The sequence below is a fragment of the Channa argus genome, chromosome 12, assembly GCF_033026475.1.
Source record: "Channa argus isolate prfri chromosome 12, Channa argus male v1.0, whole genome shotgun sequence".
In the NCBI taxonomy this organism is placed as follows: domain Eukaryota; kingdom Metazoa; phylum Chordata; class Actinopteri; order Anabantiformes; family Channidae; genus Channa; species Channa argus.
This window is the reverse complement of record NC_090208.1, coordinates 24293416-24310301: the sequence shown is the minus strand read 5'-3', so window position 1 is coordinate 24310301 and position 16886 is coordinate 24293416. Positions and strand designations below refer to the sequence as shown.

Below are 16886 nucleotides of genomic sequence, written 5' to 3'. Positions count from 1 at the left end.
CTATTAATGTGCTTAGACACAGAGCTCTGTGAACAGCCAGCCTCTTTTGCAATGACCTTTTGTGTCTTTCCCTCCTTGTGCAAGGTGTCAATGGTCGTCTTTTGGACAACTGTCAAATCAGCATGATTGTGTAGCCTACAGAACTAGACTGAGAGAGAGAGCATTTAAAGGCCTTTGAAGGTGTTTTGGGTTAATTAGCTGATTAGAGTGTGGAAAAATCCTTTCTTTGTATTGGCCTTAAGTAATATTCTGATTTTCTGAGATACTGAATTTGGGGTTTTCATTAGTTGTCAGTTATAATCATCAAAATTGAAAGAAATAAACACCTCAAAATATATCAGTCTGTGTGGAATGAACGTCTACATTATGCAAGTTTCACTTCTTGAATGGAATTAGTGAAATACATCAACTTTGTGAAGATATTCTAATTATATGACCAGCACCTGTATATGTAGAGTTTAATGATGAAACAGCTGCTTGCCAGACCAAGCATCTAATGAGATTTAGGATTTTTTTGCACTTATCTTTAATACAGTAAATATGCTCTTTCCATGTCACACTGGTGTCAATGTAGTCCTAAAAAAAGAGAATGATTCTACTTGTTTGAAATTGATCCCATAACTTAATTGAAAAATATCTCTCACCTTTTTTCCTGTGAAAACCATTACATCCGTCTTTTCAACTGAGAACCTAAATCCTAAACCTAAATCTACCTCATAATTACTAAATAGTTCCTGTCTTTCTTTTACATGAACCGTTATCATATCCATAAAATCTACAACTACTTCCCATTCAAAGACATCCAATTTAGGACTATTATGCCACTTTCCTATGCTCCTCAAATAATTTAGTTTCTTGGGAAACAATTGGCAAAGTGGGTAGCTTTTATTTAACATTCAAACGCCTTAACAAAGTTTTCAAGTGATAGTTATCCACTGATCAGCTTAATAAGGCTTTTACAGAAGATTTGAATCCCATCTCAGTTTTCCTTAGGGTGTGAGATGTTTTACACACTCAATATTTGAAAATTCCAGACATTATTTAGGCTGTAGTGTGACACCAAAGCACCCAAATGGCTGCTATGCAAACAGCAGACAAGACGCCAGTTCCACCCTTCTTGTATTTCTGCACCATTGTTTTGTAGTTTCTTTAGCAGTATTTGTGGTTTAAGACATCATTCAAAGGGACCGGTACACCTGTGTTCTAAAATAATAAGGTTACTACAAACATAAATATTTAATAAACTTAGTTGACAACTTTTGCAACTGAGTTTCATTTCTGGTCACCAACATGAGAGTGACGGTCTGTGCCGGTTTTGATGGTTTTGAGGTCATAACTTGACATAAAGACATAAACAAATACAAAGCATAATTAAGACTTATTTACTAAATAATAAAATGCACACAGCAGATTGTGCTTAATTCACCTGCAGCGCCCTCTCCTGGTAAAAATATGTCCGTATTTTGGTTTTGCGTATTTATTGGAAAAAAATAAATTGTACAATATTAAGAAATAGTTAAAAACAAAAAACACAAATAATAACTTTAATTAAAATCTAAAGGCTCCGTGATTCTTGCGTGGGCCACACGTATAATTGAAGTGTAGCTCAATATGTTTTTCGTATCGGTTAAAACAACAAACAGCTGATGTTCTACATAAAGGACTGTTTACAGAAGATCATCCTGAGAAAAAATCAGAGATAGAGGTGGATCCGGTCTAAAGCTGTCTTCCAGGTTATGACTAAAGCCAAAAGTTATGTTATTGCCTCTCCCACTCATTTTTGTTTTTTCTGTTCCTTTCAAGTGCGTCATCGGGGTATTTCCGCACTGTTTTGAGTGCGTGGTGGCAATTTGCGATGCAGAGGAAAGGCAGAGGGAAAGCAGGTGGGTCAAGTGAGAGGACAACACCGGAAATACACGAAACCTCATTTCACAATAATAGCATAGAATTTGTAAAAGTAAAGAAATTACGTGTTGTCGAAAACAGATCTGCTTTTAGCATCTCTGAATTTATTAATACGTTGTGTGATAATAATGATGATGTAGAGGCTAATTATGATTATGATGATGATTATCCTACAAAACTGTCAAATTCTGATTGCTCTGAATTGTAACATATGCAGTGGCACCATTCTTTTCAAGAAAAACTGTTCAGTATTGTTTGTTTGAAAAGGTGTCACTTGATTTTTTACCTTTAAAACACATTAGTAGCATTGTAAATGTTATTATAAAATATGTTTAGCCATTTCCTGCGCATTGTCATTACTATTATGCTGTATACTTTCGTGCAAAGTCAGCCATGAAGTACTTTATTATAATGATGATAACTACGTTATGTAAAAATACTCTCTGCTCAGTGAAGAAAATAAATAAAGGGTAAACTTTAATGGTTTATACAGGTCATAAAAATCTAATGGTTTTTAGCGTAATATTAACTAGTACACAAGGTGCAAAACATCGATACCGCACTTCTGCGCCGCTCTTACCGGAAGGTCGGTGCGGGCCGCAGTCCCTGCTTGGAGCTTCACTATCTGTGCACTCTGGTCCATAGCTGTGGGTGGAGCGAAGGAGGCGACAGATCTGCTCTGTCAAGAAGTTTTCACGAGTGTCTTTAGTCCTGTTTGGCTTTTCAGCTGTTTACAAAAAGCAGAAAAAAAAATATTAAAAAAAAAAAGCACAGTACGGGTACAGGGGTTGTAGACACGGTAGCGCGAGTCTGCCTCGGACACAGCCATGGCTGGTAAGTGGAGCAGCTTTTATTTGTTGGGCCTGTTTACTCTGAAGCTGGGGGGTGAAACTGTACAGGGAGTTGTTTTCGCACAGGGGAAAGCCCCGCCGCCAAAGGGCTTCGCGTTCACAGGAGGAGTCTGAAGCTAACGCACAGAAGGAAGTTTAACTTAAATCTCCTTTGTTAATACACACATGTGCCATACGTGCTGAAAAGTTTATGTCCCACTCATTGAATGTGCTCCTCTGCGTTGTAGCCTTCCAAGACGGAGGCGAAGGAAAGTGTGTCGAGCCGCCAAAGAGGCCTGCTGGGTTAAGTCCACCTCATGGATTTCCCTAAAGCGAGGCTTCTAGAAATGCTCAGCCTCGTTCGAACAATCAGACCACTGTAATGCTATCGAACTGTTTGGGAAGTACGGGCGGTTATTGATCACGTTCTAAAAGTTCACGGGTAATTGGGGGATGGTCCCTCTTGAACGCGGCTGTCATGTCACAGACCGTGTCGGGTCCGTTTTCAGTGAGAATTTGGCCACATTATATTTGGCCCACGCAGCTCGCAAACGCCCACCTCAATGTAAGTGGCTGGAATTTATGGAAATGATGCGCTTCATTTTTGCACACTGCTCGGTGAGATGGGGGCGACACTCATGTCGCTCTAATGGGTGTTTTGTGATTATTAAAATCTCCCCTGGCTGCAGTTCGTTATCACATTTCCTTTTGCCTGTACGACAAGACATAACATAGTAATAAGATTGTGCGAAACCTAACCAGAGGGATTGTGATTGTTTAAGAACGAGATTTTATTAATATTTATGAAAAGGACGAAAATGTATATTTCACAAATATTCATCAGATAAAAGCCACTGAAACAATCTATGTTAATACCCTAACACAGATACATTTGTGAATGTGACACACACATTAGTAATGCACATTTAGTGAGTTAAAACCGGTGATGTGTTAGTCATTTAGTTTCACTTTCACAACACCAAGTCTAAAATTAATAGGCAGGGATATTTTCAGTGCACTCGCAGTATTACATACTTGGTATTCGTGGGCTCTAGACAAAAGCTAAAATGCTTTTCTCCCGCGCCGCCCCACATTGTGCTCGTTTGGTCTGAGGCTGAGCAAGTGACAAGTTCCTACTTGGAAAGCATCCGACTCAGGCTTTCAAACAGAACAAGTCCTATGAACTGATGGGTGGAGCCCTGGCCACCCGATCTCATGTCACACCCAGCCTCTGTACATGAATCTCAGCCATTTATTAGCAGAAAACCTGACACCAGGGTGCGACTCGCTCTCCACTCCCGCTTCTCGTAATAAGGCAGGTAACAAGACACGGATATCACCCTGCCTGTCACTGTTGGTTTTCATCCCCACTTCTTCTTTCCAGGCTTGGCAGGTGACTTTATAGCGAGTAGTTACATTTGGCTGGCAAGCTCTTGTATCTCAGTGTCCTTTGACGTCTTTAGACACTGCGCTGTCTAGTACATTTCCACCCTGACCCCACCACAGATGACAAACTCGTATTACTGAACCACAAATATGTGCTGTATCGGCTTTTGGGTTTTGTCATCTACTGTGTACTGTGGATCTCACTGTAGATCATAAGCACAGGTTTGTGATCCTGTTGTGTTATTTTCTGCCCACAGGTGCCTATGGATGGGGCATGACCCCACACAACCCAGGTAGGAAGCCGCCTCTCGTAAATGATCAGTATCCTGTATGAATCAGTGCTGATATTGACCGCAGACATTTCATGAGTGAGCGTTTCATCATCCAGTGTGCTTATGATTGACAACACAGCTATTTATGTGTTGACACACACACACACACACACACACACACACACACACACACACACACACACACACACACGCAGAAGGAAAGCAGTGCAGATAGGCAGTGTTTCACAACATGTATTTTTTAAAACGCAGTGTCACTGCACTGAAGTGACGTTAGTCTTCCTTTTCCATGTGTCCCTCAGTCCCAAATACATCACCCTTCATAGAGATCATTGAGCAGCCAAAACCAAGAGGGATGAGGTTCAGGTATAAGTGCGAGGGACGATCAGCTGGCAGCATCCCCGGTGAGAAAAGTAACGACACCACTAAGACCCACCCCGCCATCAAGGTGAGTTGGAGGCTTTTTGCTGTATGTTTTTATGTCTTTTTTAATCTGTGATGAATAATTTTAACTCTGGTGGCAGAAAACATCATGAAATACAGAACACAAGAAAAGTCTATAGACAATTTTTTTTTCTTTTTTAAGGACTGGATTTTTTTTCTGTCCACTGATTTGATTGGATTCCATTTGACTTGTAAAGATACAACCTTTATACGAATAATTTACGTGATTTCATGCTGGAACTTAATTTTATTTTTTTAGTCCCTGAACGAGTTTTTTTCTAAGATGAGGTAGCTACATTGTACTTATCAAATGTGTAAATACGTGGCACAGATTCAGAAATTGATCTTAGGATTTCAAGCATCGATGTTGAACTGTTAAACTGAGAATTACCATTAATCAGAAAATCGCTTGTTTAATCCAACCCTATTGTTTTGTGAGGGATCCAGTGTCAAGCGCACTGAGTCTGGGGCCTCATTTACCAAAGTATGGATGTTCAAAGTATGTTCGCTGCATTGATTTAATACAAAAACAATATGGCATTGAGTTGAAATCACTCTTGGGCACATATTCGCAGCAAAAAGTTACTTAAAAATCTAGCCACACTCTGATTTCCTGTTCTATCAAGGAATTAGTCAATGTGGTTGATGTGAAAGAAGCAAGAACTTTTAAGAGTTAGCGATCCACATTTCTCTGCATATCAGCCACACTGTGGGTCGGAGTGTGAGCACCAAACCCCTCTGAGCTCTGCTCCGAGGGTTTGAGAATGTGGTGGTAACCCTGCACCCAGTGGTCTTGGGTTTAATTACACTTTATTAATAAATCGCAAATTTAAATGGCTGCTTTTTGCAGCACAGACACAATATACCATGGCTAGCCCAAATGCTAATAGGTATATCCAGTGTTATTGGTTTAATATGAAATGAAATTAATCCTGTAAGAATGACTGATATAGATATCATCTGATAGATATAATCTGGCTTCATGTCATTATTTTAACCGCCATGTGGCCAGTTTCTCCGGTTCCTCAAAGTGTCCAGTTATGAATGAGTCCAAACTCACCCCATTTAAAAGTTGTCTGATCTCTTGTAGACAAACCTGTTAATCTGTTAAACAGTATAAACTAGGGAAAAATTATTAATCAAATAAATTATATATGAAATTTTAAAAAAAATATCAAAGGATAAAAATGGAAGAATATATCCTAATAATCTTAATATATACTATTAAAAAAAAAACTGTGCGGATCATTTATCCGCACATTTCCGGCTGTTGGGGGTTCAGTGTCTTGCCCAGAGACACTTTGGATGCTTTTTCCTAAGCATTAATAGCAAAATAAAACCATTCACACCAGCACCTACAAATCTATTTAATGAATATGTTATTTCTTGTTTGGGATGTTGTAGCACTGACCTACTTTCAGTACATCTCATATCTGTCTTCAAACAGTAAAAGTTCCCGCTTTGTCTTGGAAAAGGTAGTTTGAGTAAATAATTCTTACTTCTCTTCGTATTACCTATGTGACACATGCCAAATGAACGAAGTATGATAAAACATCAAGTGCTGCTTGATTAAAAGATCAAACTAGTCCTTTTAAAGTCATTTTTGAACTTTTTTTTCTGGAGAATTTCATGCTTGACTGAAAGCCTTTCAGCATTTCCTGAAATGATTCCTTGTAAGAGACATATATTTGTGAGTTATTACTTGTTAGTTGGATTGGACGTTAGAACAACCTTTTTAACGAGATAACTGCAAGCAAACATCCGCTCCTCTGAAGTGCCCTTATGAAAACCTCCTCATGCAGGTGCACCACTACAGTGGCCCCCTGCGTGTTCGGATCTCCCTGGTGACCAAAAACGCACCCTACAAGCCCCACCCCCACGAGCTGGTAGGGAAAGACTGCAAACATGGCTACTACGAAGCCGACCTGCAGGAGAGACGGATACACAGGTAGGTGTGGTTTGCATTACATTACACAGACATCACCCTCTGCATTTGACACACTTCAGAGAAACGAGATGAAACATGCATGTGGTGATTTAAGGTCAGTTTTCAGCGCTGGTTTGAACAGCAGTGGTTGAAACTCCAGTTTGACATCAAAACAAAGTGGCTTTTGTTAAAGACTGACCTAGAAAAAAAGACTGTGGGACAGAATGTGCTTACTGTCACCTTGGTAAAAGTTGTTGCCAGCTTCACTGGGAGTTTGGATAAGAGTGAAACATTAACTAGTAAAAACTCTCAAGTTTCCCTCTAGGCTGTGCCGTCGTTTATTCTTGTTACAATCACAGCTTTGAAGAAATGAAGAGGTTTAGAGGGGAAGCAAACTGGCATCAGTGACACACAAAGATGCCTTTAGATTGCGTAATGTTTGAACTTAACATTACATAATTGAAGTTTGTGATGGCTAGTTTCTTTTAGCCATCTGTTTTTCACACACAGACAAAATCATATTGTGATAAAAGCTCTGCCTTATAATTTGAAGGCCCACTGGTCCCATCAAACAACACCTACTTACCGCGGTTACTCAGCACTGAAAGTGATCAATAGTTTGGTAAATGTGGGTGGGTAAAAGTTGGGTGAGCATTCCTATGGAAGGCCAGTGTTAAATGAATGAATAAATGATGTTTTGACCCATCAGTGGACCTTGCAGTGGGCGTTAGGGCCGTGGTTGTCGCAAACTGCTGAGGACAATAAACTACCATGTTATAAAGGTCCTTTTATCACCTCGCCCTAGCAAAGAGTAAATACCTGACAGCTTCTCTCAGCCTCATATCTATGACAAATCTGTTCAAAGTAAACTTCCATGAAATAAATCTGTTCAGAGTAAACTGCCGTGACTGGCCTGATCTGTTACGATGGCAGACTGCCCCAGCCAACTCGGTACTCTCGCCTTTATTAGTACTTGCCTTGCTCTAATACTCCTACTCGGTGTCACCAGTTAAATTCAAAATGTCTCCATTGTTTCTGCTGTAGGAATAGTGGCCCACGTGGCTTGTTTAAAAGCTTCATCAGACAACCGAGGCAGCCTAATTATCCAACGGGCGTTGCCGAACGTTCATCGGCACACATAGTTGCATAGTGTGAAAATAATACGCAGTTTTGACTTTGTTTGATGATTTTTCACCATTGGTTGGTCCACTTACACTCCTCCATTCTCTCATTAGTTTTTTTTTTTTTTTTTAAACTTGGATGTGGTGAGGGATCTTCAGTGGAGATGCGTTATTATTTTGCAATGTGGATTTTATTGGAGAAAGTGCCCAAAGTGGAGCTGCAAAGAAGATTAAACCTGGGGTTAATGGACCAAACGCCATGCAAATTGTGTGCATGGGGACAGAGATATATGGGAGATATTTGTTGTTTGCCATTGTAAGAATGAGAAACGTACAATAACTCATATTAGTACTCATATTAACAGTGAGTGTTGAGAATTACGCTTCGGTGGTTTCTGTTTGTTGCTTTCTGTCTGACTGTAGCTATGTTTGCTTTTAGTTTTCAGAACCTGGGCATACAGTGTGTGAAGAAGAAAGATGTGAATGAGGCTATCACTTGTAGACTGCAGACCAATAATAACCCCTTCAACAGTAAGTGGTCATGGTTACTCATGAGTGAGCAACACAAAACATTTTCTGTGTTCTCGCACGTTTTCTGTCATATGTGTCACTGTGTGAAAGGTCTTTGTGGAGAGTGTCATTAACTTTTCCGCCCGAATTTTACTGTGCTGGAGTTTTACTGAACTAAAACTGATATTTGTGGCATAATCTAGTGTTTTGATGAACAACACAAGCATCTTATTTAAATGTAAAAAAAAAAACAAATTTGTAAATTGTAATTTCATTACCATTTCTCAAGTATTACAAGTGTAAATAACTTTTAAATACAATTTTTTGTTTTAGCTTGAATTCACCTGTCGGTCTAAATACTAGAGTGGAGTATTTTAGGTTATGGACTTTCTTTTTTGGCCAGTGTTATAGTAGCTGATATTAATGACAGATTGTGTGTTGTCTTTAGTCAGTAATGATGACTCTCTGTCTGTCTGTGTATACAACAGCTTTAGGCAGTTAAGCTGTTACTATGTTCACTTTTTGCCACCATGGCTTAAAAGATAAATGACTAATTATAAATATTTTTAAATTAGAAATTATTACCAAGACAACACAGGGGGACCTCATTAAACCAAGTACAGGGCAGAAAACCTTCCTGTGTGTAGAAAAATAGCATAATTTTTCTCTTTGCCCTTGTGCAACATTTTGACACTGATAGTTGTGATATTACTGGGCTGCTGTGCAGACTGACTGATTGTGCACCGCACCTTTCCCCTGCTGTGTCTTGGCTGCAGTTCCCGAGGCAAAGGTGTGGGAGGAGGAGTTTGACCTGAATTCGGTTCGGCTTTGCTTCCAGGCGTCCATCACCCTGCCGACGGGGGAGCTGTTTCCTCTGGAGCCTGTGGTTTCACAGCCAATCTATGACAACAGTGAGTGCGCAACACACATATGTGCACACAACCACATGCGCGGCATATTAAGATTCTGTTGATAGGGAATTTCTAATGCCAATATTCCTTTGCTTGTGTAGGTGCTCTTCTGTATCTTTAAATCATTTTAAATCAGCATACATTTGCACAAAGCCAATGAATCCTTACATAAAAGTAGCAGACTAGTAGAGCATCTATGTAGGCGCTGTATTCCCACACGTTCACATAAAATAAAGATTACACTCATACCTTTACATTTCCGCAACTTTTAATTCCCTTCAGCATTTTTTGTTCCTCTTAACTTTTCTTGTGAACATAAACGTATTTACAAGAATTAGTATTTGTGGTAAATTTGTGGTAACGTTAAGAACACCATTAAAAGTAAATGTCATGATGATGTGAAACACGGTCATGGAAACATTTGTGTTGAAATATGTTAACTGGTTTCCTGTGCACTATAACCAGTGCATTTCCACATTGTGCAAAATAAATCTTGGCTTATGTTAGATTATTAATTAGTTTTACAATAAATCAGCAGTCTCCACTGTGTCACATGTGATAATCTGAAGCCTATAGATTTGTCACGTACTCCATAAATGAATAATTGTGCCCATATGTGTTTAGATTTCCTTTGTAAATATGACATTCACTATTTAAATTAATGTATTATGGTAACGGGGGTATCTTTTTCGAAATGAGCAGGAGTCAAATAATTATTTCGCTTTTGAAGAGCGTACTGCAGAACAATATGAAAATTAGCTTTTTGCTTCCCTGCGGTGACAGAAAGTAAGACAAAATACAGGACTTACAAAGTACAGTACAGTACAGTACACTTTGCAATTATACAGTGTTTATTTATAAATGCTTCTTCCGTCTCGCAGGGGCCCCGAACACAGCTGAGCTGAAGATCTGCCGGGTCAACCGCAACTCTGGAAGCTGCAAAGGAGGGGATGAAATCTTTCTGCTTTGTGACAAAGTACAAAAAGGTACCCCCCCCCCCCACCCCCCCCTTCTCACAATTTGTTTAGAAGTTAACATTATTCAGAAGTGACTGTGCAGATCTAAAGTGTGCAGTATGTGTAGAACGGAAAAGGTGTAACCCCTTCACTTTTACAAGATAACAACGTTACACTGACTCTATTTGACTAAGCAAACACAATTGGAGCCCTGACTATCATAAGAGTCAGTATATCATATCAATTTTACATTAGGTGAATATATAAACGCTCATGCACCACCTTTCCATGGACATGATGATATAGGTAACCTCATAAATTACGCTAACACATCAACAGACATAATTTCCTTCCATACAACTGGAGTTGAAAAGCAGGAAATGATGACTCGATCAAGAGTTTTCCTTGCCAATAAGTACAAAAGTGACCAGACTATTCTTTGTTCAGCAGAAGGAAAGTTTGGCAGCTTTTATTTGAGGCCACAGAGGAATAAAACTCAGATCCCAAAGCAACATACAGGGGCTGTTTGCAAGACATGCTGAGGCATGAAGGTTAACAAATGCTCATTTCACTTGAATTTACATTTAAAACCACTTCTTATTGTATTAAATGTATATTTTGAGACTTAAAACTATATTACTATAAACTATATATTTTCCTTGCACAAATGCAAATTGTAATTCAGTTTAATTCGTTTTTTTTAATATGCAGTGATTATCCAATGTCATAGTCAGCACGCCTCCCAAACTGACTTTCATGCTGCTCTTATCACTTTTTCCATGAATGAAATTACTGTTATGAAAGTGAATGCTTCCTCTCACTGTGGCAAACCCACAGGGAATTTTTAATTGTTTAGGTTTTCCAACCTGGAAACTCCAATCCCGCTGAGATAATTTCCTGCTGACAAATAAAAGCAAACTGATAAAGTGACTGTATACTACGAGTCCAGCGCTTAACGGCAGACAGACAGCTAGACGTTGAACCCAGAGAACTTTGAGCAGATAAAGAGCCAGATTTATTCTCAGGGGGTTTGTAGCAGTCAGAACAAAGCCAAAAGGAAAGTCAATATTGGACTTAGTTTGTTACATTCTTGACGAGGTCCAACGTACTACAACTTATGATTACTACAATTGCTATGTGTCTGCTGGAAGTGAAAATTACCATTAACTTTAAGACCCTTTGCTGTCTGCTTACTATGTATACAATAAGTGTGAAGTGTTAATACTGGTTGCAATGTTCCATTCTTTGTGTGTAATGCAGTGGAAAGCAGTCATGTTATCACTGTGTCCTCTTCCACAAGCCAAACTCTATCTTCCTCTATCAGGGCCTCCACTTCTCATTTTCTTATGTGTTGCAATAAGTCACCTACATGTCGTTCATGTGTAATGACAATTAGCTGTTTTTCTTCTCATAAAGCTATAAACTGAATAACATAATAGTTTGTTCCCCCTTTTTTGTTGTTGTTGTTGTTGTTGTTGTTGTTATTTTTTTAAAGCTAAAGTTGAACTTTGCAAAAGTTTCCTGCACGTCACAAGGTTCAGAGTAAAAAAGTTTCCTGTGTGGGTGCTGTGCTGGTAATGCAGTATAACATCCAATTCTTTGCATTTTCAGTTGCAACTTTTATGTCTTCAGTATTTTCATGTGTTTCTATGACCTAATTCTAATGAACACAATGGTAGATAAATGTATGACCAAAGAGAATCACTTTTTAATGAGAAAATAAGTATTTTTCCTCGGTTGCAGCACTTTGCTAATGGCAGGCACATATGCCGCAAACAATGTGTTTTGTATTTTGGGGATGAGAAGTGTGGGAAGATCCCCCGAGTACACTGTGACTTAACTTCAGCTGGCTACATCTATGTAAAAACCCCGTTGCCCTTTTGTCTTGAGGTTTGACAGCCGAGGTTAATTACAAGGCTTGTGAGTTGTCCCGCTTTGTGTTGCATAGAATCAGAAGTGATGCAACACTCCTTGGGGCCCTAGAGCTCTTGCTGTCTGCTTGCGATAAACCTCAAAGCACAGATGTGTGTGTGAACATGATCTGCTTCTGCTTGTAAGTGGGAAGCCCATTGCTAACTTTAGAGTCTCCTCACATTTCCCATGCTCTGTTCCCTCGCAGAGGACATTGAAGTGCGTTTCTTCCAGGACTCCTGGGAGGGGAAAGGCACTTTCTCCCAGGCTGATGTCCACAGGCAGGTGGCCATTGTGTTCCGCACACCACCTTACCGTGACACTAACCTCACTGAGCCCATTAGAGTCAAGATGCAGCTGCGCCGGCCTTCTGACCGCGAGGTCAGTGAGCCAATGGACTTCCAGTACCTCCCCACTGAACCAGGTAAGACGTGCTGTTCCTATAATTTTATATATTGTTGCACAAGTTACTAGTGAAAGTATGTTTTATCTTCTTCTGATTGATGAATTTGCATCTCTAAAAGCCTAAAAATGCTTTTTTTTTTTTAAATGATTTTGTAGATGAATACAGACTGAGTGAGAAGCGAAAGAGGACAGGAGACATGTTCCAGACCCTCAAACTGGGGCCCATTCTTTCGAGTGGTACGTTGATGCCAAATTGAAGTATATTATAAGTACAAAGTATAAATACTCCTTTCAGAAAACAATGTATTATAAACAGTATTGAATGGGACGCTGTTTATAGGTGAACATTATGGTAATCATTGAAAAATTAGAGCCAACAAAAATGGCTGATTTTAACCACTTTGTGTACTAACCCGTGGTTCATCCATAATAATATAATTTAATTAATTTGATTTTGTATAAAGAAACAATATCTGCAAAAATTAACTATTAACTAAATACGGAAAATAAGTGTAGTGGAGTAAAAGTACAATATTTTACTCATAATAATAATGGAATATGGAATAACAGTAAAACTAGCCTAAAATGGAAATACTACAGTAAAGTACCACTAACGTGTACTTAAGTACAGTATTGAGTAGGTCTTTTTTCTGTATTTGCAATTTAATATAATCATGTCTGTTGTGATTTCAGTGTCCATTCCACAAGACAGACCGCGCCTAAGCTCGGCAAGGAGGACAGTCACAGCAAAGCCAATGAACACACAACCTGGTGGGTCAATAAATTCCTCATACCACATTAACTTTTTCAGTGCCTGCAGAGGTCTGCTGTGATTTTTATACAGATAAAATTGAATTTATGGCTTAGTCAGTTCATAGAAAACTTGATTGTTTTAGTCAGTAATCAAGTTCGAATATCATGCTTCAGCTTCTCTGCGTAACGTGGCAGTCTTGATTTAATATTAATTTAAATTGAATATGATTGTTGGCATTTAAAGATTTTGTTCCATTTTTACACATTTAATAGACAAAAAGATTGATTAGTAAAACTAAATCATACTTTTAGTGCTAGATTGTAATTGTGTTAAAAAATGGTGTTTTATGAATACGTAGAGTATATTTTTAATGTTTCCTAAAATACAGAATAAAATACTACTTTACTAAGTAGTATTTAGTAATAAAAAATAATTATAATTAATAATAGTAATAATAGTAATATAATAAAAGTAGTACTTTACTAATAACTATAATTTAACTAATTGTCAGGATATTTTAAATATTCTCTGTGTCATAAAGAAATAGATGCATTTTCTAAATAAGAAATAAGTGAGATTATAGGGATATTTTATATCGGGACTCAATTTGCCTGTTGTGTGTGTGTGTTTTCAGCAGCTGTGGTGCCCCCTTGTGCCAGTGCAGCAAAACCGCAGCCCTCTTACTCATACAATCAGCCAGGGCAGCTCTTCTCAGTGCAGCCCAAGGTGGAGGGTTCCGCTTCCATCTCCGCTCCAAATACAAACCAAACATGGAAGATAGAGACCCTGAATCTGGGCCCCCAGGCCAAAGCTAGTTCAATGTCTTTTCCAATAAGCCAGGCACCAACTTCCTCCTCATCTACCACCACGTCCACTGCCAACCAGGACTACTCGACTGTAAACCTGTCCGACCTCCACGAATTCTTCCCCAACATTTCTTCGGGTTTGCCGCAGGAAGCTGGAGCTCCCCAAGCAAACACCGTCTCCTCACAGGCCAGCAGCTCCTTCAGTGTCCCGGGCTCTCTGTTCCGGGTGGACACGACACTCATGGACGATGATATCCCAGAGTTCCCTAGCTTTTCGGAAACCCAGGCCCCAGTAACCCTGGACAGCTTGAACATGGATGACTTTGAGGACCTTCTGAACCCTGGCCACATGGGTGAGAGTGGAAATGGTGCCCCAATGTTGGCCCACGCTCCATGCCAACAAGCCACCCCTCCCAGCTCCTCCACTGCTGCGCACAACAGTGCGGTGTCCCAAAACACTGACCCTGCCAATAACCCAGGAAGCACCTGGATGAATTACCCCAACAGCATTGTCAACTTGCTCCAGAATGATGGCATGATGGACAACAACCATTCCCACCGGCCTGCCGTGTTGGATGAGTTTGACGAGCTGATGTCCGCAGACGAGGATCGTCTTATTTCCATCTTTAACAGTGAAAGCCAAGTTGGGTTTGTGTCAGGACACCCAACTTAAAGTCCTTCCGTGAGACTTTTTTTTATGTGCACATTCACAAAAACCCCACGCACTGCGGCCTCTGACTTCAGAACTAAAAGTCCTTTGCTGTTACCAAAGACAAAAAAGGAAACAAGTGGATATGAAGGGCTGGAGAAGACAGAACGTAGCAAAACGGCTCACCCTATTAATACTAATTGAAATACCAACAAAGACTATTTGCAGGATTCAATTAGTGTTTGTTTGTTTTTTTTCTTTTATGTGTGTGTGTGTGTATGTCTGACGAGCAACCCTAATCGTATTTCATCTCCTTCGATAAGGCCATGTTCAGCATCAATCATGAACTGTTTAAGCCATTATGTGAACATGGTGGTGGAAGATTTTCCTCTCGCAAATCAGATGCATTGCTAAGGGCATTTGTTACCCTTTAAAATTATTTTCATAGCAACATGTCAAGCATGTTTTTGTCATATCATTTTAACATTTTTGGTAGCTCTGGTCAGTGGCCAATTGTTAGAGGCAGTGAATATCACTGTCTCAAATGAAATGTATGTGTTAGATGTTCCTTTTGTTTTAACAAAGCAGCAGGTTTCATATTTGGAATTTATTCTAATCAAATTTCCATTATCTTTTCCTTACAACTTGTATTACTTTTGGAAAGGGTATCTGAAGGTGAGCAGTAACTGTATAACCACTTTTTAAAATACAGTGCATTCATAAAGTATTTAATTTTGTGCATTATGTTGCAGCCTGATATTAGTATTGATCCAATTCATTTTTCTCATTAATCCACACCTAGTACCACATAATGACAAAGTGAACACAGAATTTTACACAATGTTTGCAAATGTGTGAAAAAGTAAAAACTGAAATAGACGCTTTGTAACAACAGTTGAAATGTAGCTAATTTCTCTTGATAGTTTTCTGGGATGTCTCTACACCTTTACTGGAGTCCACCTGTGGTAAATTAAATTAACTGGACATGATTTTGCAGCTGACAATGCAAACTGTATCACAGCAAAGGAAGGCAAAGGAACTGCCTGCAGAGCTCACACACAGGATTATTGCAAGGCACGGATCTACAAAAAAAAAAAACATTCTGCTGGACTGCAGGTTCCCAAGACCATAGTGGCCTCCTTACTTCTTAAATGGAAGAGGTTTGGCACAACCAGAACTCTTTTGTGATCTGGTTACCCAGTCAAACTGAGCAACTGGGGAGAAGGGCCTTAGTAAGAGGTGACCAAGAACATGATCGTCACTCTGACTGAGCTCAAGAGATATGTGTGTGGATATGGAACAAAGTGAACTGTTTGACCTTAATTTAAAATTTTATGTCTGAATGAAAGCAGCCACGGCTCATCACCTGCCTAATACCATCCCTACAGTGAAGCATAGTGGTGACAGCATCATGTTGTGGGGGCGTTTTTTAGCAGCAGGGGCTGGGAAAGTGGTCAGGGTTGAGGAAAAGCTGAGTAAAGTACAGAGATCCTCAATCAAAACCTGTTCCACAGAGCTCAGGACTTCAGTCTGGGCTGAAGGTTCACCAACAATGGTTCTAAGTAAAGGGTCTACAAACGTATGTATATGTGAGATTTCAGTTTTTTGCTTTTTAATAAATTAACACAAATTTCTAAAATTCTGCTTTCACTTTATCAATAGTGGGTACTGAGTGTAGATTGAGGAAGAAAATGAACAAACTGTAAAACAAAAGTGAGTGAAAGGGGGTCAAAACACTTTCTGAATGCACTGTAAGTGGCTTTGTTGAGAGTCTCAACGAAATGTAGTGGTATGTCAAAAACCAAATGAAGGTCAATATGTAAATAAATAGCTAACGAGCAACATTAATAAGTACATGCTTATAGCAGAGAAATGTACACGAAGTTCACACGTCAGAGCAGTCGCTTTATTGTTTTGCATCTCATCTCAAATCTGTTTTTCTGCAGTTATTAATATAAATAATGGGTCAGTTAACTTAGCTGGTCAACTTATGGTAAAAAATGCTTTATTAAAATGAAATAATTCTGTTTTCTATTATTATGATACAAGCAAATTATACTATATGTACGAGTTTTTTGCTA

At 39.2% G+C, this 16886-nt stretch overlaps 1 protein-coding gene across 1 annotated transcript; it reads left to right on the top strand.

Moving 5' to 3' along the window:
• The first annotated feature begins 2557 nt into the window (after window positions 1-2557).
• rela (v-rel avian reticuloendotheliosis viral oncogene homolog A) lies at window positions 2558-16448 on the top strand. Its single transcript, XM_067525377.1, is given in 12 exon segments — window positions 2558-2739; window positions 4379-4414; window positions 4714-4859; window positions 6658-6803; window positions 8343-8434; window positions 9190-9324; window positions 10206-10310; window positions 12400-12615; window positions 12753-12833; window positions 13290-13367; window positions 13985-14781; window positions 14783-16448. Coding segments are annotated over 12 exon segments (1899 nt in total). The 5' UTR covers window positions 2558-2732; the 3' UTR covers window positions 14843-16448.
• The last annotated feature ends 438 nt before the right edge of the window (window positions 16449-16886 follow it).